Genomic DNA, 23,480 nt, shown 5'->3' with positions numbered 1-23,480 from the left:
CGCTCCGCGCGGCCTCAGGCCGCGCTTGGTTCTCCTCCCCCCTCAGCACACGGACTGAGGAGAGGAAAGCCATTTTCATGGCTCATTTGGAAACTTTCATTTTCGTTGTTTTGTTTTCTTTTCTTTACTAAGTTTATTCAACTATTCGCCTCTCCACACAATGAAGACGAATTCTGGAACATTGTTTGTTGAACCTTTCAAATACCGCGCGAAGATGAACGAACACCTCTTTGCAACAAAGGAACACGTGACTCCACGCTCACGCCAAGATCCAGCGCAGCTTGCACGCGCGCCACACGGCCTCCGGCCCACGCGCGCAGTTTTCAAAGGACCACGTGACATCACACGTGCGTCGCCGGTACCACGCTCACCCACTGGGCCATGCAAGTATCGTTTTCTATGGAGATTTAAATGCTGCTTTAAAGTGTTGCTATTATTTGATTCGTTGTTGGTTCCACTAAGGTTTACTGACTGATTTTCATACCTGAGCTCATTCTGTGATCTCTCTCGCTTTCTACACTTCTTTCTCTCTCTCTCTCTCTCTCTCTTTCTCTCTCTTTTATTTGGATTCCGTTATGTCTCTTAAATGTTTATTGTCTGTATTTTCGTACGCATATTTACTCTGTGTGATTTGTAGTTTGATGTATTACTAGTTGAATTATTAAAAACTCATATATAAAATGATTGGCTTTGGACTCCACCCCACTCACATTACGAGTCACTGAGATGTGTCTGATCTATAGCTACAAGCTCTAAATTTAGAAACTAAATTTATCATAAGGATAGGATAATATTTTCATGGCCAGAGAATACTTTTCCTTGAATTATAAGGCGTGATAACTTTATTGAAAATTGATAGGTCTACAGTGGTGTGCTGGACATACCACGGTTTGACCTGCAGTAATTTACAGTAAGAGATCACAATAATTGATATGAAGAATGTAATATTGACATATTAATGAGTAAATCACAGTGCCCTGTGATTAGTATTGGTATTGGCAATTGAGCTATTTTTCATAATCAATAAAATTAAATGTAACTGTCATCTGAGATATATATTAATCAAATTCTTGATTAATTATTCAAATTCCCTATATATCATTTGAGTTAATTACTATGTAAAACTCAATGTTGTTACACCTTGCTTAATAAAAGCTTTATTTTTTTAATACAAAAAAATCTAATCTGACCCTAAACTTTTGTGCTGTTGAACAACACAGCAAGTAATGATTAGGCATTCTCTTTTTAAATTACTTATTAATTCATTCATCCATTATACTCCTAAAATCTGAAGAATAAGATGACATTTCAATATCCACAGCAGGATGGGAAAGATGTTCTTATCTCAGTGTTTTGAGAGTCTGTGTGTTGCTCCTGTTAGTGTGTGTTTTGTCATGGCTGCCTTATCATTATCCAGACCCACAACACAAGACCAAAGCCGAGACATGTTTACACCAATTGATCTCTTTCCTCATAAATAAACAAGTCTGAACTATAATGTTTACCAAGCACCCCTCTGGTGACTGCGCAAAAAACTCTTGCCACATTCAAGCGACTCCCATAACTGATATAGCCTAAATACACAAGGGAGGTTCAAAATCAATTTTTAGTAGCTACAGTGTGTGCTGACTTTCAAAATCCCTTGCAACAGACAATTGGAATTGTTTATTGAAATAGATAATAATACTCCTCCATATGAAAACATAACCAAACAGGATGCTCGAACAAATTAAGCAGCTGATAAGTAGCTTCACAGCACCAAACTCCTTGGAAAAAAATGCAATAAATAGCCAATCGTATAACAAAACTGGCCCGGACGTGTTAATATGCGCGATCATTAAGCTGTAACAACAAGATGTGCCCAGAGCTTAATTCTGAAGCATTTTGAAGAAAAAGTAGCTACGCTTACAGATGGTTGGACGGCATTAGACCTCTCACGTCTCGCCTTTTGGCAACCACGATGCAAAACGGTTAATTCGCAATGTAATTTGTGCAAGCAACATTCAAATTAGCAGAACGAAAGTGAGAGGAGAGGAATTCGCCTCAAGCTGATAAACAAAAACGGGAATAACTCTGTTCACATTGCTCAGCTTCTAAGTGAATATTTCAGTTAGTAATCAGAGGCTAGGCTGGTTAAAAATGAAAAAGCTCTATGTTGTGTAGTCTGGTGTGATATAGCTAGCCAACCATGATGAAGAATGAAATTAATACTGCTCTTCAATATTTCTAGACAGATGATTGGAGGCTCGACAGGCAGGGTCAGGTAGCCGGGCAGGAAAAGCGGATCTATAACAATTATCTGAAATACTCGAGAGACTACAGCTCTGCCTCCTGCTCTATTTATACACACAAAACCAAACACATCACCTCTGTCACTCACACCAGGAGCTGCCAATTATACATTATCAACTTAATCCTGATTTATTAGATTGAAAAGTGGATAGAAAAACAAAGTGGCATGGCAAATGGATTTCGAATATATTTTCTAATTTATTTTTAAGAGTGTAGAACAATAATTTGGGTTCCCCAAATAATTTTGCTGCAAATGAACCCAGCTTTTTATTTGTGTGAAGCACATATTAATAATCTAAAGATCACTTTTGAGAGCTGAAGAGCAAAGTTTTACTACTAGTATATGCTAGTATTAAAATGTCACTCTTCTGCTCTCAAAAATGTTCTTTAGATTATTAATATGTTGCTTGTTGGCAGCAAAACGTGCTGTCAGTTCGGAGTATTACTAAGCTGACGAAATGCTTTCTACATCCCTTTTGTAACTCATGTATTTACCAAATAGGAAATGATGCAACTAAGTGTAAACACAATCAGAATATGTCTAAGAGGACCATGTAATAGATCACTACAGCCTGATGATTCTACAGGAATCTCTGCTCCCAAACAATACAAATTGTGGGGCTGAGTGGCAGGAGTACTAAGCCTAAAAGTGATTATGTATATATAAAAAAAAATTAAATTAAATAAAATTAAAGCCAATTAAATTCAATGTTTAAATCAAGAAATAAAATGCACTCAAAATAATTCAGTTTTTAATTAGAACACATGGGCCAATCAAATTAATGATAGCAATACGGTATGTGCAAACTTAAAAAAAATAAAATAAATAATATTAATAATTTTAACACAATATTTACTCAAAATATTTCAAAGCAACCTATTAAACTATTAAACATGGGGAAAAAAGGCTGCGCAAAGTTAAATTATGAATTAATTGGCGAGATTCCGATAGTCTGCAATGTCGACATTGTTTTCAGGCCAAATACGGCCTAGCGAATACATTTGCCTATCAATAATAAACAGCCATAATTATCAACAAATACCTTTTCCAAATATACATAGATTTGTCTGATTCATAAATTGTTGAATCAGAGTTTTGAATCAACTCACAACATAGTAATTAATCATACGTAACTCTAGCAATGTTTCGCGCTAAGAACGGCGCAAAACTATTACCAACACAGTCCATTAAAACCCTCACAATGTATCTTTATTTTTAAACGATCACGAATATATCCTGGATATTCAATATAGTCGCCCATCCCTACTACAGAGAGAGCATGCAGGCAGAAAGTGCTCAAGGACAACAAACACACTTAATGTGGAGATACAGATGCATAACAATGCTGCTCCATTTCAAAGCTGTATAGATGTAGTATCATACAGGAACAAACTGCAGAAGATCAAAGACAACAACACTGATAAAAAAGAAAGGAAAGCAGAAGATGAGGTTGCAGCACTCACCGGTGAGAACAGCTTTAGCGGACGGGTCAGCCAGGTCCAGGGCAGACTTGCCGTCGGTGTTGCGGATGTTGGGATCGGCGTTGTGCTGGAGCAGAACTGTGCAGGGGAAACACAAGCAGTATCGTAACTCAGGCAGGCAGAGGCTGCTGCTGGGGCCGTTCGCACCGCTGACTGGGAGCGATTGCCTCGGCATGGTGCAGACATAAACACACATCGCGCACCAGCGCACCAAGAGCAGCAGCGAAAACAGCCTGCACGGAAAAACACACACTGCAGTGAGACGGAGGAAAAAAGCCCATGTTACTGAGAGAGAGTCCGACTCCGGGCATGTGACAGAAACTCGGGTGTGAGAGAGGAATATCTAAGCATGTTTTCCGATCCTCTTCACTGTCCCCTGAGAGAAAGGAACAGAGATGGAGAGAGCCATTGCCTGGCGCTCTGCTACTGAGACCCAAGTAACGCAGAGCACCTAGAGCAAGCAGCGTCTATCAACTGTCTCCAATCCTCGCCTCTCTCTCTCTGTACAACAACGTACGCGTGTACACAGGCTAACGTGCGTGTCCCCTTCCTCTACTAACCCTGTCCATTCACTAATACTTCCACACACATCTGTGGCATCAGAGAGGAACTACAAATAACTCTTCTTAAAAATGAGCATCTCCATGCTTCAAATCTTTGGGAGCATCCAGGAGCTTTGGGCTAGTGATGTGCAAAACAACATGGTTTCATAATCAACTAGTCTTCTGGAAGACGTGCATAATTAGGCTGATTTTGGGATCACCTGGACCCAGTTTTCAATTTATATGTGCAGGGACAATTTAATGTAAATGGAGGCATTTCTTTTATAGAATACAATTAATTGCTTACCTCAACCAGTTCCTTAAAACGAGATTAAAAATAGTTTTCTTAAAAAGTTCACCCAAACATGAAAATTCTGTTATTTAAATCACCTTTATGTCATTCCAAACCTGCATGACTTTCTTCTGCGAAACACACACAGAAAAATGCTTTTTCTGTTTTGGTGACCATTGAAAAACAACACTACACTAAATAATATTAAAAAAAAATATCTATGTGCAACTGAAGAAATAAAATCATATAGGTTTGGGACAACATAGCGGTGTGAAAATGCAGAATTAACATTTTTGCTATTTAATGTACCGCTGCTAAATATATAAACAAATACATGAAATAATATCATACAATAGTTGACCTCACTAATTGACATCTTGCTTGTTATACAGTGTCAACCATCATGGCCCATCTTCTCTGAAAGAAAAAATGATGCTAAGGAACTGCAATATAATTACAGCGCTACAGCAAATAAATAAATATATTAATAATAAATTATTATGAAATGGTTATGATAATAATAATAATCATAATTTAAAAATCTAGAAATAAGTCTACAAAAACAAAAAAGTTAATTTTTTTTTAATCTTTCAGAATTGATGCATTAAACTGAGAAAAAGTGACTGTAAAGACATTGAAAAAAATATATTTTATATACGATATCTATTACTGATAAATTGTTCTACTGAACGATGTAGCTACAGCAGAGTCAATTTTAAATAGAAAAAATATAGAAACTCTTTGGTCATTTTTGAGCAAAATGCTAATGCTCTAATCAGATTCAATGTTCTATGCTAAGTTAAGCTAAAAGTGCTACCGCCAGACCCGGAGATTGACTGAATGGATTAGAAACTGTAAAATTCAACTGTTTAACTCTAGGGGAGTTTGAAATGAGCCTATTTTCAGTGTTCCGTTAAAGCATCATGTGACACTGAAGACTCGAGTAATGGCTGCTGAAAATGTTGCTTTGCAATCACAGGAACTAATTGCATTTTAAATTATAATAATTATAATTTTTTTAATTATAATAATAATTTATAATTATAATAATAGACTTCTTTCAAAAACTTTTTTTTTAATCATATCGACAAACTTTTGAAAGAGTGTATTTGACCATCATGTCATCTGGGACAGGCTAATACAATGAAGCATAAGCTTTGCAAGAAAGCTATACTCAAAACAATACTATTAAATCTTTAAAGCCTGAGGGGAAAAAAACAAGTGTTTTGTTTGGATTGGTTCATAAATCCTGGCAAAGAAGTATGTGTACCTAAAAAAAGGAGAGCAATCTTGCGTTGCGTGAGTATGATTGTGATGCTACTGCTATGCCAGTGACTCATAGGTCATCCATTTCTCATCACAAAAACACAGTTTTGACAAGCATTAAACCCGTGTGAAATACACCACTGCATCAAGGGAGGACTCGGGGTTTGATGAGGAAAAACACAAGATGAGGAAAACGGTTTAGTTAAGTGGGAAGATACAGCTACCATCAACCCTCTCAGTCAAATTAATATGCACTAAAGGCCCCACGGAGACCATATTTGCATACACTGGTGTCATGAAAGCATTTGAGCAGTGGGCTGCTGTGGGGTGGGTGGGCACAGAGGTTTGGAAGTGTTTGAAGGGTGACGGCAATGGGGTGATTACATTTCGTTGGCGTGCTTATGACAGCTTGCCGATCCATCAGGCGACAGGCACCGAGGGGACATCATTGTAACCTCTGCGATCCAGTATGTTGTCTGTTACAGTATGTTGTCTGCATGCTTATACATCCTGAAGCGTCAAAGAATGCTGACAAAGCTTTTTTTTTTTTGTCCTGATCTATTAATTTATTCAAAAATACATTGCATTGGTTTAATTTGTTTCTTAAAGTTTATTTTGATACTTTTCAGGGAGCATAAATGTCAGTGTGATACAACTGTACTGATATAATAACAAAAAAAAGAGCCTTGTTGCAATGGAAACAGCTACCTTAACAGAGTCAAGTTTAGGCTGTTCTGTACCTGCTCAAAATTCAGTGTAAAAGACACAATGGCACATCAAAGCCAGACTCAATTATGCCTGCTCAGACCCACCTCAGTCCCTTGTATCAAAGTATATAATTGTCACTTAAATGCCACTTCAGAAGCACTTCTGTAAATTTGGCATCATAAAATACCAGATAATTTGTCTTTTTGATTTAAGTGGTGCAAATCTTACATTTTTACATAAATTTTACATTTTTTAATGTTTAGGATGTGTATGCTCTCAGCCTGGTACATGTATTTTAAATGGACCGCTTCATTTTCTTTCTATCTTTATCATAGACAACCTTACTGACCCTGGAAAATGCTTTTTTTTTTTATTATAATGATTAAGATGTGAAAACATTTATTCAACATGTGTAAACAATGTTATTACTTTTTACATAACCTTTAAAAATGACTTCCCAATAAACTGAAAACAGAATAACCAAAACAACAAAGTACATCCACAGAAAAACAAAGAAACAAAGTACATCCACAGAATGTGGTATATAATAGATTTATTTTGTTCCTTTCCTTATCATGTACAAACTTTAATGTCATTGACCCTGAAATAAACATGAAAATGTGTGCACAGAATACAAATGAAAGAACCCCAGAACCAACTGCAGCTGTAAAGCAGGTGGCGAGACCTACAGTTGGTCATAAGGACCTTCTGAATAAACAACGGCCGCCCATGCACAGTAATTGATGGTAGGAGTGTGATCAGCAGAGTAAGGTAATTACGACCAGACACTGAACACTGAACGCTTCAGATAGAACATGGGTGCTTGGGTTAATGCATAACCATGTACAAATCCCTGCTGTTCTGACAGCGTTCAGAGAGACTTGCAAACACGCATATATCAGACACAGCCATCTCTGCAAGCTGCCATTCATTAAGTTTCTTGACATACTTAGACAACGGTGAAAACGGCTATTAGTGCCAAGTGAAATCATTAGCAATTTGATAAACCCAGAAGGGAATGGAAGAATTGACTCGCGGGGCTTGCAAACACAGAGACGGGCACATACACATTATCCGGGATTGAAGGTGTGCGCCGGAGACGTTTGTGATTAATCGATTTATTGATTTTTAATTTCATCCCTTACGTGCGCAATAATGATTAGGCACATTGGAAAAGAAGAGTGAATGGCTACAGACCAAGGCTATGAATGTGGGGAGATCACACTTGTTCGTTCGGTAAAAAAGTCAGGAATGAGGTGGAGAGGTAGAAATACAAATTAAAACATTCCGTGACCATTATCGTTATTTGAGGTAAGGAATGACAACCTGACCTTAAATTTCATGCTGCCCCCTGCAGCTTTGGGCTGATGGACAAAGAAATTAATGAGTGGGGACCAGCAGCAATAATTAGCAAAGAGAATGCTAATTATTTATTCATCATGAACAAAGGGAAAAGGTGACAACTAGGGATGCAACGATACAATTTTTTCACAACCGATCCAATACCCAACATTCTGAGTATCTGCGTAATGTAACATTTTTATACTTCTCTGTGTTGACCTGATCATCACTCTTTTGTGTGTTAAACACAATCTACTAGGGGTTTAACGGTATGTGTATTCGTACCGGACCATTTTGGTACAGGGCTGTCGGAACGGTGCACATGTGTACGGAATGACCGAATGCAATATTTTGTGTGTGGAACATAGGTACATTTTCTTGTTTCCAAACGAACATATTAAGTAGCGGAAGTCTCCCCGTTCAGCGCTAATCCCGCCTTGCAGCTGATTCTAAGGCCAGTGACACACTGGCTGCATGGCGTGAGTGTGGCGTTTCTGCTGCGTGTCAGTTGTGTGATGGCTGCTTTGCGTTTTCTTTGTCTTTACACACCAGAATCGTGCCTGACGCGGCACTGGTGACATAGAGGTAGGCCGCCTACAGACCAGGATCTTGTCTTCATGACAACAATATCTATACTTCATGTTGAGCATAAATATAAAGCCTACTGATAAAGGACACCGTCAACAGTATTGACGGCAAATAGACTATGTTTGACAGGTGCAATATGCCAGTGTGTCACCGGCTCAAGGTTTACAAAAGGCATCACACGGGTGTGAACATCACTACAACTAGGAAAAAAACTATTGCAATTCAAACGCAGCTCCAATCGGCATTTAAAAAGACCTTTGCTCTTAATTCCGATCGGGCCAAGGCTATAACGAAATCTGAGCAGGTCTAAAAACTGATGCTGCACTTTACACTTTGGAAAAGTTATATATATATATTTTAAATATGAGCAGGCCTACAAGCTGGGATTAGTAATGCAGCACTGTAAATCATAGATATTTATTTATATTTTTCATTATATTTTATTATATGATATTGGTTTGAGAGAGTATTTTATTTAGTGGAGAACTTTGCAGCAGTATTTTATTTCTTATTCTTTTTTATTTTATATATATTTTATTAAGTATTTTAATTATAAAAAAAGTGTAAACAAATTGTTAAAAAAAAGTTTATAGTAATAAACAACCTGCATTTTATTGTTTGCATTTATTTCCCTTACTGTACCGAAAATGAACCGAACCGTAACTTTAAAACTGAGGTCCGTACCGAACCGTGATTTTTGCGTACCATTACACCCCCTACAATCTACTACAGTATTTTCCGGACTATAAATCACACTTTTTTTTCATAGTTTGGCTGGTCCTGTGACTTATAGTCAGGTGCGACTTATTTATCAAAATTAATTTGACATGAACAGAGAGAAATGAACCAAGAGAAAACATTACCGTCTACAGCCGCGAGAGGGCACTCTATGCTGCTCAGTGCTCCTGTAGTCTACACTGAAGACATAGAGCGCCCTCTCGCGGCTGTAGACGGTAATGTTTTCTCTTGGTTCTAGGTTCTAAATAAATGCAACTTCTAGTCCAGTGCGACTTACATGTTTTTTTCCTCATGATGACGTATTTTTGGACTGATGCGACTTATACTCGGGTGCGACTTATAGTCTGAAAAATACGGCATATATAAACAAATTCATTTTAATGAAAAATAACAAATGAAAACAATCATTTATGACATCACAAGTACAAAGGGAAGAGATATTGATAAGTAGTGTATTAAATATGTGCGTTAGTTTAATGAGCCTTTTCTTTCTCATAACTGTTTTAAACCTCAGTTATGTGCGCTCTTAAAGAGAGTTTTATCTTTTTGACTGTAGTATCCGAAAGCAACACGCAGTTTGATTCCTGAATGGAGGATGACAGACAGCCGCAGCGGAAAGAAGAGTTTATTCAGACTTGAATTTAATGACTTCAATATTAATCTTGGATCAATCTTGTCTGACCGAAACCGGATCCGCAGAAAATGCCAGTATCGGAGCCGATACCGATCCCGAGTATCGGATCAATGCATCCCTAGTGACAACACTTGTTGGGTACCAAAAGGATGAAAATAAAAGGGGCTCCTGCAGGAGCTCATTCTGTTTCCTCCAATATTTGTAGATGCAAATTGTAGATTTTGTCCATAGAAATGAATTATTCAGTGCTGTAATTTTATGGATTAGTTGTTGCAGCCCTAGTAGCAGCTTTAAAATTCTGCCAAAACAAATGCAGCTAGGGCTGTGTATCGGCAAGAATCTGGTGATACAATACACATCATGGTACAAGGGGTTGCGACACACATGTGATAATATAAGCAAGACGATATATCGGGATATTTCTTATTTCATGAACAGGATATATTTTTAGAAAAACCATCATAAAGAACAAAGCAGCAAGTTCCTCTGTCTGCTCGGGTTTAGTTAAGGATGGCGTCGATATCAATTTAAGCCAGATTAAGACCCAGAGAATATTGAACAAGAGGGTCACACACACGGTTATTGCAAGACATATTACAGTGGTAACGTTATTATTGTTGTTGTTTTTTTTGGCTAAATCACCTTTAAGATAGGATGTCATCAACTGCTTAAAAATAACTGCATTTACTATGTACAGATAAGTGTATATGTATTATTTTTATACTTATTTAATTCTATCATAATAACATGAATTGCAGTGAAACTGTTATACAGTTTAATTTATTTATGGTATATTATTAGGGGTGTAACGATACGCATATTCGTATTGAAACGTTCGGTACGACGCTTTCGGTTCGGTACGCGGTACGCATTATGTATACCGAACGGTTCGTTGGACTAATTCATTATATTAAAAAAAAAAAAAAAAAAAAAAAAAAAAAAGAGAAATATAATGATATGCGTTCAACAAGGTAGCCCAATAACCCAAACGACGTAACAGGCAACGCCCCTGACACTCCCGAAGAAGAAAAAAACACCAACTTATATGTTTATGTTAGGGTACTACTCAGTCAGGCGCTCGCTCACTCAGTACGCACTGAAGGCTCGTTGCAAAATGGCCAATGTGTTTAACATACCAGAAAAAAGAAGATCCTCCAGTAACCAACAGGTCTGGTGTTTGGGTGCACTTTGGATTCCCTTTAAGCTATAATGGTGATGGCAAGAGAGTGGTGGATAAAAAAACAACGGTATGTCGCATCTGCAACATGACAGGGTACACCAGCGGGAATACAAAAAAAAAAAAAAAAAAAAAAAAACACCAGCGGGAATACTTGAAACATGTCAACTCATTTACGCTGACATCACCTTATTGTGTCAGTATCTGGGAAAAGACGAAAAAAATGAGAAACAAGCACGCAACAAACTATCCCTGCAGCATTTAGACACCGGTATTATAGCTTACAGGGAATCCAAAGTGCACCCACACCAGACCTGTTGGTTATTTTAGGATCTTATATTTCTGGTCTGTTAAATGCATTAGACATTTTGCAACGAGCCTTCAGCGCGTGCTGAGTGAGCGAGCGCCTTAGGGGCCGTTCACATATCGCGCCTAAAAACGCGTGGAAAACGCTAAGCACGTCTTTCTCCTCCTTTCCAAAGCGCTCGGGCAGAAGCGCTCATGAGGCGTCTGTCTTTGCTAAGCAACAATGACGTGCTCTCTCCATGAGACGCGGAAATTTCAGCGAATGATAAATGGATTTGCAGCTCTAAAAATCGCTTGCAGTAGCTCTGCTACTAAATTTATTTCAAAATTGCAATCCATATACAACTGTGAACAGCTGTTCCTTCATCTTGGCTGAGTTTTCAACGTTGTTACGGGAAAGGATGAAGCTGATTGGTTAGTTCTTGTCACATGACCCGCGGTGCGCTTGCAGCATTCTGAAAAGTTGAGATGTTTTTACATTTTGCTGTATCTAAAACGTACCGAACCGAACCGAACCGTGACATCAGTGTATCGTATCGAACCGAACCGTGAATTTTGTGAACCGTTACACCCCTATATATTATATATAAACGTTATTTATATATATGTATATATATACACGTGTGTGTGTGTGTGTACTTGTTTTTCTATTCTGGTGGGGACTTAAACCTGAATACACACAGACTCATGGGGACTCGTGTCACGGTGGGGACCTAAATTGAGGTCCCCACAGGTAAACAAGCAAATAAATTACACAGAATGAAGTTTCTTGAAAATCTAAAAATGCAGAAAGTTTCCTGTGAGGGTTAGGTTTAGGGGTAGGGTTGGTGTGGGGCGATAGAAAATACAGTCTGTACAGTATAAAAACCATTACGCCTATGGAGAGTCCCCACAAAAATATAGCTGACCAGACATGTGTGTGTGTGTGTGTGTAAAACCTCCTTAGCTATTAATGTTTACAAATAAATAGTGGAACTAATACACATTTTTAAAACGTGGTGCTCATGCACAAAATGCTGAAAAAATTGTGGCATGTAAACAACAATGTCTGTCTGTATTTTGCATTAAAAAATATATATAAACATCAAAAAGCAATGCAAAAGCGTTCCACTGTTCCATTGCATGGTAATAGAATATAAAGTGGCCATATGTCCTGTCTGAATCGAAACACACCTTCTGGTTGAGGCATGTGCAAACATCCTGGTAAAGCTAAGTGTTTATTTTGGTCTTTTAGTTACTGACTCTATCAAAAACCAACCAAGCCTGGGGATTATGAACAATTAGGGCGTCAACCAGAGATGACGACAACAAACGACAAATTGAACAGAAGTTGCCTGCTATGCTTTAAACTAAATTAATGGACAACAACAAAAAACAAATCTCTATTGCTCTGGATGCATCAGCATAAATCTACAATTTGAACTAACTTGCACAATGTCGTGATCAATACTGAATCAAAAATATCTCAAGGACAGAAGTTTTATTTCCAGCATGACTACTCCACTCTAGACTGATGTATAAAAATTGGAGGTCTACTTGTACATGGAATGACTCAGCCTGTCTAAAGCTCTCCAAAGTAAATTTTCTGATGAATAAGTGCAAAGATAAAAGCCAGAGAACATCTATTTCAATCTTTTCAGATGAATTCTCCCTAAGATTGTGCAGATAATTCTTATCTCAAAGTTTTTAAATTGGAATTTTCTCCCATTTAATTGGATTATGCTAAAAATGTAGCAAATGGTGCAATGGTTAAGATTGCTATGAGCAGCAGACGAGACTTATTTTTTAACAAAATCAGACAACAAAAAAAGAAGATACAACCACAATACAATTTAAAATACCCTTTTCATTTTAGAAACAAACTCTAATGCAAATCCACAGTCTAATTATGTAATAAACAGACTGGGAAGCGTATCAAGCTGATTGTTTCATGATCTTCCCAATGTACTGCATGAAACAGAGGACTGAAATGTTTAACCACATTCCATCGCCACTCTCTTCAACCCTCAAATGCAATGTAAAATTTTCTCATGAATACCAAGCAGTAAAGATCTGATTAATGACTGAGAGCTGTGTAATAGCAGCGTCAGTCACCATGGCTAATCAAGAAAAATGCCACATGGTTAACCCATATCGAGAACTGTTCCTCAGGCAAAAACACAGGAAGAATTAAAGTCATGCATCTTCAGAATTCACTAAGGCGAGATTGTACCATTCGTCTCCTCAATCTACGAAGCTGACATGTTACCCATCGAATCTAAACCAACACTTTCAAATCCAGAAACATGTTTCAGGATTTCCGATGATATACTATAGTTATCAATGTAGAAGAGACAGAAGAATAGGGGCTTACCGATGCATACGTCAATTTTGCCCTTGATGGCGGCTTCATGGAGAGGAGTGTAATTCCAGTTGTCTCTGGCATTGGGATCGGCTCCTTGACAAAGCAACAAGCTGACAACCTCTGCGTGACCAAAGGAACAGGCGTTGTGCAGCGGGATCAAACCTCCATCATCTCTTGCGTGCACATTTGCCCCCGTCTGCAGGAGATGTTCCACAACGTCTTTCCTTCCAAAACCTGCGAGACAAAAATGTCAGTTAATCAAGTTTCCAACATGCATAACAGTCACGTCTAGCAAGAAACTAATTTTACACTTGTGCTGCTGTTCTTTCCATTGACTGTCAAATCTTATCTATGATTTTAGTCATGATATGAGAACCTGTTTCAACAGATAATGCTTTATTTTGGTTTGTTCTGGTTACAGACTGAGAATACTATTGGACATGAAGAGGAAGAAAATAAACCGGTTTCCCACAATAGACCATTAATATGTGCATACAAGGATCATTCAATAATTTTATTGATATAATGCATGCACTATAAGCATCCCAAAGAGGCAAATAACATTCGATGGCATGCTTATTCCAGCAAGAAATCTATCAGTGTACATTTCAAATAATATATGTTTAGCAAGTACAGTTTTCCTTTCTCTGTGGACATATTTCCTACTGCAACAGGAAGTTGGGGCGGGACCCAAATAGCTCCTTAATTTGTTTAAAAACAGCCTCTAAATAACCACACGTGGACTAACATCCACAATTTTTTATATCTTTAAAAATATCCAGCCATTTGTGATTATTGGATAAGGACTATTAAAAATAGTTCTGTAGTGGTTGCATTTACAAAGAGCATAAAATTAAGAATGAGCACGCATATAGTTAAATTCAACATTATTATTATTATTATTATTATTATTATTAAATTGGAAAACTGATTTTGTGGCATTTACTACATTTATGTTTTGCGTTTAGTATTTTGGCAGCTCTGTAAGGTCACAAGTAACGTGAGAGGGTCCGGTTTCAGTTTATTATACAATTATATGAACGAAAGTAAACATTAATTCAGGATATTCGTTGACAAACTGTAACTTTATTGCGATGTTTGTAACTTTTATCGATCACCTCGCGGTGCAGTGCGGTTCATTCAGCCTGTATGTTGAACTTTATTCAGTTACGGCAACGCGGCAAACGAAAACAAACATGAGCAGACCGATTTAGCTGGCGGAGTGGTTAACTTTCTACTAGACAGAACCAGAAGCATGATTGTCCTGTTGGCCAACTTGGCCGAATTCTAACTTACTTTATTCCCTTTGACCTGTTTTCCTTTAACCCCATCAAACTGTTTATTTAGTGACTTAAACCGTCTACCTGGATGATTTCCATATCGAGATTGATCGCAAACATTTATATGTTTGTATTTACCTGCAGCGAAGTGAAGCGGGGTCGACTTGCGCCCGGCCATGTCCTTTGCGTTTACATTGGCCGAATCCACCAGCTTCTTCACTCGAGAAACGTCCCCATTCCTGCAGGCCTCAAACAGCTCCCTGAAAGCCCCACTCGTGCCGCAGACGCTGTCTCCAGGACTGGCACTACCGGAGTCGGGAGTGGAGACCGCACTACTGCCCCCGCCGGTGGTAGGCGAGCTAGTGCTGCTGGAGCTGGAGCTGCTGCTGCTGCTGCTGGTGCTGAGGAGCGGAGCGGGGATTTCTGCAGTGATCTCCGGATCCCCGATGCTTTCCGGCCTCCCACCAGCCGCAGAGCCGCCGGTGTCTGAGGGTGATTCTGGAAGCGTGAGGGGACTGGGGTCGGGTCTTGGTGGGGAGGATAAGTTTTGTTGTTGTTGCTGCTGGGAAGGGCGACGAGACGTCGCCATTTTCACACACTCAAATCCCCCTCTGGCAGCCAAAACAGTTGGGGAGAACTTCCGGGAAGTGTCATAGTAAAACTTCCGCTTGCAAATGACCAAAACGGTCAAACATTTTTGTGGCTATCTGTGTCTTATTACCATGGTAATCACAGTTTCCGGCAGCAAAAATCAGGGGAAGCATGGTATCATAAATAAGAAATAAAAATTCAGACAGAATTTTGTTCCGAATATAATTGAGTTAAATTACAAACAAATGCAAAAGTGCTTCTGGAAATCTGCCTACATATAAACAATATTATGAAATCAAAATGTAAAAAAACCACAAAAAAATCAAAATTAAACAGTTTATCATATTTTTATACATTCACGCTATTATTATTATTGATGGCTTGTTTCTGCTGAAGAAAACAAACAAATATTTAAACTAGTCTAAGTTGGTTTGCTGGTCCTAGAGCTGGTCTTCCAAAGCCAGTCTGGTTAAAAAGAGCCTAAACCCTTCTAAAACCAGTCCTCTGATATCAACCAAAACTGCTCAAATCAGAAACCATCTTAATCTGTATTATTATTATTATTATTTACAGCAGGGATTAGTTCACATAGAGCGTATTTTTCAATTATGAATAAAATAAAATCTGTGACTCAAAAAAGGAATTCTGAAGGAATATAATAGTTGTATGATTCATCAAGCACGTAAACCATTTGTCTTTATCAGATTGGCATACTTCTGTTTACAATATCGAATCAAAAATCATGGCTCAAAGTCTTAGATCTATTAGCAGCTGTTTATAACAAACATTGTTACTTATTCCCTAGACCCTCATTGGGCAACTCAACCATCACTGATTCAATATTGACAAAACAAAACTGCAAATCCCCCCTCTGTAAACATTTGTTTTAACTTGAATTAGGCTAGTGAAAGTAATGACCTTCTGGGATCAGAGTTCTATTTCTCAGCTGTTTGAAAATATTTGATTGCTCAAGCTGAAACGCTAGCCAAGGATGAACGTTCACAGTTTTTGTGCTTGAGTATAAAGTTCTGCTTTTCTGATGCCTGTTATATTATAACAATATTTGCGTAAGAATCATGGAACTCTTATCTTGCCGACAGTCCAACGTTAATGTTTACAAAGCTATCTTATTTTCTCCTCATGGTCAAGAGTACTAAAGTGTAATTTATTAAAAAAATATCTATATCCACATCCCGGTCCAAAAGACCAAACGGAAAATCTGAATTTAAAAATCTAATTTAAACCTGAAAATAATCAGAAAGTTTACGTTTTGAAAAATAAAGAAACATATGCATTAACTACATCCGAATATGCGTACTTCCTCCCTATGTGAAAATCATATGTGAAAGTGTAGTATACCCAAATTCACAGTATTCATAAAAAGAAGAAGAAAAAAACAAGCAAAAAGTACCTAAATGACCTTCTTCTTCTGGTGAGATTCTTAAGTCAACATCTAATAATAGACACTTTTCTTTCCCATAATGCCTCAGGAGTGGATTTGTGAAAGGGAGTGATGCAACTCACACTGGTAGGTCACACGACAATGTCAACATGATCAATGTAGTATATCGACTGCTTTCATACTATTATTCATACACAGAGCATGTTTTTTAAAAGTTGTGAAGTAATGAATTATCGAGTAAAAGTACCTACTCAAAGAATATGCAGACTCATGTTTAATTTCTCAGTTAATCTTTTACCTTAATTTGTTATGCTAATAATTTATTAGGGGGAAATGTGTTTAATTGTTTTAAATATGTATATATATATATATATATATATATATATATATATATATATATATATATATATATATATATATATATATATATATAAATGCATTCATACAGGAAGGGATCATATGCTCTGGAAGTTCCATAATGAGTTTTGACACCCTGCAGTGTCAATCACAGAGGTTCACAAATGACCCCCAAAATATACATATTACTGACTATACATATACTGATGTGTCTGCATCGGTGTCATATCAGCTGCCATTTAAGTGTCCATTGCTTTAAACCTGTCTGAAAATACTTTTCCAAGCACAATAATTCCATTTATCCATTTATTTGAATTATCATTCAAATCAGTGTCAGCTTGACTTCATTTGACCTCTTCTTGTCATCTTATAAGCAGTGTTCTTACTGATTCAGAATTAACAAGCCTTAACAGTTGTTCTCCTGATAACCTTCTCTACAGTCTGTTTTAGTTCACTATTTCATAAATCATGTGCCTAAAACAGCTTCTCCTTTTCTGCTGATTGTGGCAGTTTTTTTCTTGGCCCTATAATGTTCCAGTGTTGGGTTTTCTGTATCTGGATTTATCTATGGATTTTCCACACCATCTGTGCATCACTTGTGGCAGCAGTAGGATCAGGTATACCGCAGTCTCCTAATGTCTCCACACTGAAACTGAGCATAAGACTCCTGTATGAAGAATGATTCTGTGAGCTTGGATTTTAATTAAATATAAAAAAGTAAATATTTGTTCATAAAAAAGAAGCAAAACAAACATGAGTTGGCAAAAAAAAAAAAAAAAAAAAATAATAATAATAATAATAATAATAATATATATATATATATATATATATATATATATATATATATATATATATATATATATATATATATATATATATATATATATATATATTGTACATTTATTAAATTAAGTATTCAGGCTTTTGTGTTCATTTTTATGTGATATAATCCCATGTGATATAATTTTTTATGTATAATTTGCCGCATTCATACTTTTTTTCAGAATTCTTGGAATTAAAAATTAAAAAGGCAACTGACACTTTTATCGTACATTTCTGACTTTTTTTCTTGCAATTGCAAATTTATATTCTGAATGTATATCGTGCAATTTAACTTTTTTCCACCTCCGAATTGTCATAAAATAGAGAGATATAAACTTATAGATATAGAACTGAAAAAAAAAAGCGATAAAAGGTCACATGAAACAACTAGACAACAACCATGGGTGTCATGGGTGCCTGTTCCAAAGACAACAGTGCTTAACAGCTTTCCTTTGCATTTTCAGCTTCAATGCACAAAAAATTAACACAGATACACAATTATCTTAGAATTATGCTCTGAACAGAAAAAAGAGAGAGAAAAAATTATATATATCCACTGTTCAATGTGAAAACATGTAGTAGTTAGTGGGTTTATATTTATGGGAGGAAAAGTGGTGGATATTATTAAAACTTAGTGGGACCTCCAGTCCAGACATGGCCTACTGACCCCCAGTCCTAGAAGTCACGTGACATGCCATTGATCAACATGGGCGCATGCATGCCCCTGTAGCCTGCAATGATTGGTCCAAACAGGAAGTTCACGTGAACACGGGCTGATCTTCGGCAAAAATGTAAATATGGGGCCGGCCGGTACAGCTAGGAGACTCGCACATGCCGCCGGACGCACATCAGCGCGAGCGTATTCCTCAAGTGAGCCGAAGCTGCATTCATTAACAGAAAACACTGGGCTTGCTGAAGAACCAATGCCGTAACACAGGTATGCATTCAAATATGCCCTCAACTTACGGTCAATTTAAAGCGCACGCGAGGAAGGAACTACAAATTCTGCATTGAGCTGATTCGTGTTCAAACACGCAGTTTTTTTTTTTTATTTAAGGGAGGGAGAAAACTTTTATTACACACGGTCGTGCCCAAGGAAACGGCTACAAACCAGGAAGAGCATGATGCAGAGCAACAGATGATATTAGGCTTAAAGATTTTAATAGACATGGAAAAGGAAAGCAATCTTGTATAAAGTTGGGGTTAAAAAAAAAATCAACGATTAAGAGAGGAGATGTTTATCAGAAGCAAAGGCAGCAGTGTGGTTTATAGCGTGATGGTATTTTGAACCAGGGCTAAATTTGCAACTGCAACTGAACTGCAACAGCTGCGAAACCATTTGATTCTAAATCTGATTGCCATTGCATGCTATTTTAACTCACCATTTTCTGTTTTACTCTAAAGAAAATCTATCTCTCGCTTTACACAGACAAACCGGTACTATGTTTCCTTGTTCCTGACTTTATATGTATACAAGCTGTTAGATGAGTGTTGTAACACGATTTTTTTAAAGGAATATTTGTCTCAGATTTTTTACAATTATATTCCCATATTTGCCTTCTACAAATTAAAGTTGTTTTGAAACGTATTGCTTATTTTTACATTGTGTAGATTAATGTAAAATTACAAAGAGTGCTGTTGTTACAACCAAACCCACTGCTTGACGTTTTAAACTGTGTGCATGAGTTTATTGTGAGTAATCACAGAATGTAGTGTTTAAATAGTTTAACAATGAATGGGAATTTAGAAAGAAATACAGAACAAATTCAGAAATAGATAAAACAAACTAAAAACATACCGGTGTATGGTTTAGAAGTTAGTTTAATTATTGTAGCAAATATAGGCCATTATGCTATCTATATATGGCACCATTAGAAGTACACTTTAAAATAGTGTTAGCCCACCTTATCTCCTCAGCCATGAAATTTCTAGCAGATTTTCATGTAGATGAACGCTTGTAGATGAGATGTTATACGTTATTATTATTATTTTCCTGTAAACTAATAATTATTAAACAGTCTTGCATCATCTACTCCATATTCGCTCAGATCTTGTAATGCATAGTTTAGCTTCAACCCTGTTCAGACTCTCCTGAACAAGCTAATCAAGGTCTTCAGGATCACTAGAAAACTGCAGGTAGGTGAGTTTGATCAGGGTTTTAGATAAACCCAGCATGGATTACTTGAAAAGACATTGGTTTGATGGTTCAGGTGTGTGTTTAATTAGAGCTGGAGCTAAACTCTGCAGTGCTGTGTGCCTATAGGATGTGTTACCTGGCACTCTAAAAATTAAGGTCTTTTCTAAACAAAACTTCCCTTTTCAGTGACTCTTAGAATTTGTCAGATAATCCAAGTTCTTTTTTTTTTTTCTTCTTTTTTTTAATTGAATAAAATGTTTTATAATTTATGAACACCAGAGGATGCTCAATATCTTTAGAAGTTCAGTCTTTTTGGGTTCACCATAATTTGCTGCTTGACATACATCCTCCGGTTTAGATAAACTTGCTTGACTTGCTACAATCTATTGCATAGTCTTTAATTATTTGACTATATTAAGTCCCGTTTGCTGTGCATAATTATTTAAATATTTTATACAGCGTATTTAGTAAGGATTTCATGCTGTGCCATATTAAAGTACAAATGTGAAATTTGAATTCGTCAGACATTCGAAGAATTCATCAGCTTTCAACCAACATTCACAGACCCTTCTCACTGTATTAATGTAGTTATTAAAACACATTTCTGTTTTTTCAGTCCACGTGGCTGCCATCCCAATTCACCCACCATGCCGATTGAACTCGCCATGCCAATTTATCTGACGAATGAAGAGTTCCTGAACCCGAGGGTGTCTAAATACAGCAGGCCCTTGAGACCATGTCTACAGCAGTTTCAAAGTACCAAACTTCGTTTTGGCTCTCCCAGGGAGCATTCAGAGGCGAATGGGGCCAGCACACCCATGGGGATACCTGGCAGGGCCAAAAAACAAGTATCTTTTGCTGATCACAAGGGCCTCTCACTGACGATGGTGAAGATGTTTTCTGAATTTGATGATCCCATTGACATCCCAACCAACATTGTGCAGTTTTTTAGCTCTTCGCTGACACTGCCAGAAGGGAAGGACAGGTTAACCCTCGACTTTGACCAGCCGTCGGCAGACTACTTAAAGTTTCGTCAGCGTATAGAAAATGAAAACATCTGCCTCGAACACTGCATGCTTAAGGAAAAATCTGTAGCAGGCACAGTTAAAGTCAAAAACCTTTCCTTTGAGAAGTCCGTTAAGCTTCGCATTACGTTTGACACTTGGAAAAGTCACACAGAAATAGAATGCCAGTACGTAAAGGACACTTACACCGCCTCAAACCGTGACACCTTTTCATTCGAAGCTACTTTGCCTGATCAGGTGCCTCCACACGAACGCATCGAGTTTGCCATTTGCTATGACGTCAATGGCGTAATGCTCTGGGACAACAACCAAGGACAGAATTACAGAATCGTTCAATCAGCACTAAAGAAGAATTCAAATGACTTGATCGGTGAGGATCAGCGATATGGTGTGTGCGATTGGGACTTTCATTTTGACCGGTACGGCAGCCCCAGGTGCTCTCGTGGAATCATTCCCAATTGGCCAAACTATGCTGGATATGAAGACATTGGTCCGTATTACTGAAAATCTGCTTTCGGGGAAGTTTATCCTGCTCGCATATCCATCAGACATTGTGATGAATGCCTCTTAAAAAAATAAAATAAACACAGCAACTTTGACGTTGTTCTTTGAACAAGGACCTGTTGGACTCTGAAGTCATATGGACACTTGGAGATGTTTATTTTCAATAATATTGGATTATATTTTCAAAAGGATGTTATGTTTTTAAAAAATACTGTTCATGGTGCTATACGAATAATTATGAGGGTAAATTTGTTTATTTTTCAAGTGTCTGTCAAATTTGATGACATTGATGCTAGTTTCTGTGCAGGGTAGTGAAGGTTCTCAAGGTTGATTTGGGGTTTGCATGGACCTTTATAAAATGATACAGTGTTAATTAAGTGTAAGTAAATCTGCAGGCCAGTATATGCTAAACTGTAAATCATGTTCAGTTCAAATTAACTTCTTTCTTGAGAACAACAAATGGTTTTGATCTTAAAAACCTTGCTAAAAGCAAAGACAGAATGACCCAAAATGTGTTTTTCCCAAAAGATGTGAGACCAGAGTTGAACTGGATATACGTATGCATATTTTCATATTTGTTTTCTTCCCTGAACAGCTCATTTTTAATGTAAAACTCTTAAAGTATTTACATTTCTGTATTTTAATTGACTGTGACTGATTCTCACTATGATTGACTGCACAACAGGATTATGATATTAGCGATTTAAGTTAATGTAAAGCGTATCATTTTTTCGAGGTAATGTATTCACTTTAATTTGTCATTTAATTTTTTGTCACCCATTTTAAATAGCATTGTTCGAGTGTGAATACAGGTTAGTCAGAACCACTTTAAAGACATTGTTCAAGTTCTTTCAATGGTATGAGGTATGTTCATTATTTGCATTTCAATGCAATGTTTTAAATGTTCATAATCACTGAAAATTTCAAATAAAGTATTGGAGCAAATAAGACTTATCTGACTTATCTCTGTAGAAGTAGAAAGAGGACATCATGTCCTATAGTGTCATGTCAACACCCATTGATGTTGATTCTTCAATTTGTCAATCAATCAACATTTATTTGTATAGCACTTTCAACACCATAACAATGGACCAAAGTGCTTTATGGTAGAAATCATTATATAAGTCATAAAAAGTATAATCATAAAACACATCAAACTAACAATTAGATAAAAGTATAAAAATACCATACACAGTAACACAAGAAAACAACCAATCATACAGCTAAAGCCTTAGAAAAAGGGAAAGTCTTCAATTGTCCTTTAAAACTACCCAAAGAGGGAGCCGATTTCAAAGATAACGGTAGCCCGTTCCATAACACAGGAGCTGCCACAGAGAATGCACGATCTCCACTCCTCAACCGTGATCGCGGAACAGTCAACAACATATGCTCATTTGCTCTCAAAGAGCGAGAGGTTTTGTATGGGCTCAACATAGCTATGATATTGTCAGGAGCCTGTTGATGTAAGACCTTATACACAATGATCAGGACCTTATATTCTATCCTATATAACTGGAAGCCAGTGTAAAGAAATTAAAACAGGTTTTATGTGATCCCTCTTCTTAGTGCCAGTTAAAAGCCTAGCAGCAGCATTCTGAACATACTGAAGGGCGAGCTATGAGTGATGCATTCAAACCCAAGTATAGGGCATT

At 37.2% G+C, this 23,480-nt stretch overlaps 2 protein-coding genes across 6 annotated transcripts in view; one reads left to right on the top strand and one right to left on the bottom strand.

The window, feature by feature from the left end:
• LOC127941485 (poly [ADP-ribose] polymerase tankyrase-1) overlaps positions 1 to 15,664 on the bottom strand; it is a 99,015-nt gene extending 83,351 nt beyond the window's left edge. For 2 of the 5 annotated variants that reach the window (XM_052536561.1, XM_052536562.1), the window contains exons 1-2: positions 15,129 to 15,625; positions 13,720 to 13,944 (exon numbers count right to left, since the gene is read on the bottom strand). In XM_052536561.1, coding sequence (XP_052392521.1) covers positions 13,720 to 13,944; positions 15,129 to 15,579 — 676 coding nt within the window. In that variant the 5' untranslated portion in view covers positions 15,580 to 15,625. Of the gene's footprint in view, positions 1 to 3,756; positions 3,853 to 13,719; positions 13,945 to 15,128 lie in introns of all 5 variants that reach the window. The other 3 variants (XM_052536560.1, XM_052536558.1, XM_052536559.1) reach the window with 3 other exon arrangements.
• A 3,243-nt stretch (positions 15,665 to 18,907) lies between these two features.
• Positions 18,908 to 22,778, top strand: LOC127942335 (protein phosphatase 1 regulatory subunit 3B). Its single transcript, XM_052538004.1, has 2 exons — positions 18,908 to 19,099; positions 20,916 to 22,778. The coding sequence occupies exon 2, from the start codon at positions 20,947 to 20,949 to the stop codon at positions 21,826 to 21,828; it is 882 nt and encodes a 293-aa protein (XP_052393964.1). The 5' UTR covers positions 18,908 to 19,099; positions 20,916 to 20,946; the 3' UTR covers positions 21,829 to 22,778.
• The last annotated feature ends 702 nt before the right edge of the window (positions 22,779 to 23,480 follow it).

This window comes from Carassius gibelio, chromosome A21 (assembly GCF_023724105.1).
Source record: "Carassius gibelio isolate Cgi1373 ecotype wild population from Czech Republic chromosome A21, carGib1.2-hapl.c, whole genome shotgun sequence".
In the NCBI taxonomy this organism is placed as follows: Eukaryota; Metazoa; Chordata; class Actinopteri; order Cypriniformes; family Cyprinidae; genus Carassius; species Carassius gibelio.
This window is presented reverse-complemented; position numbering and strand designations above follow the sequence as displayed.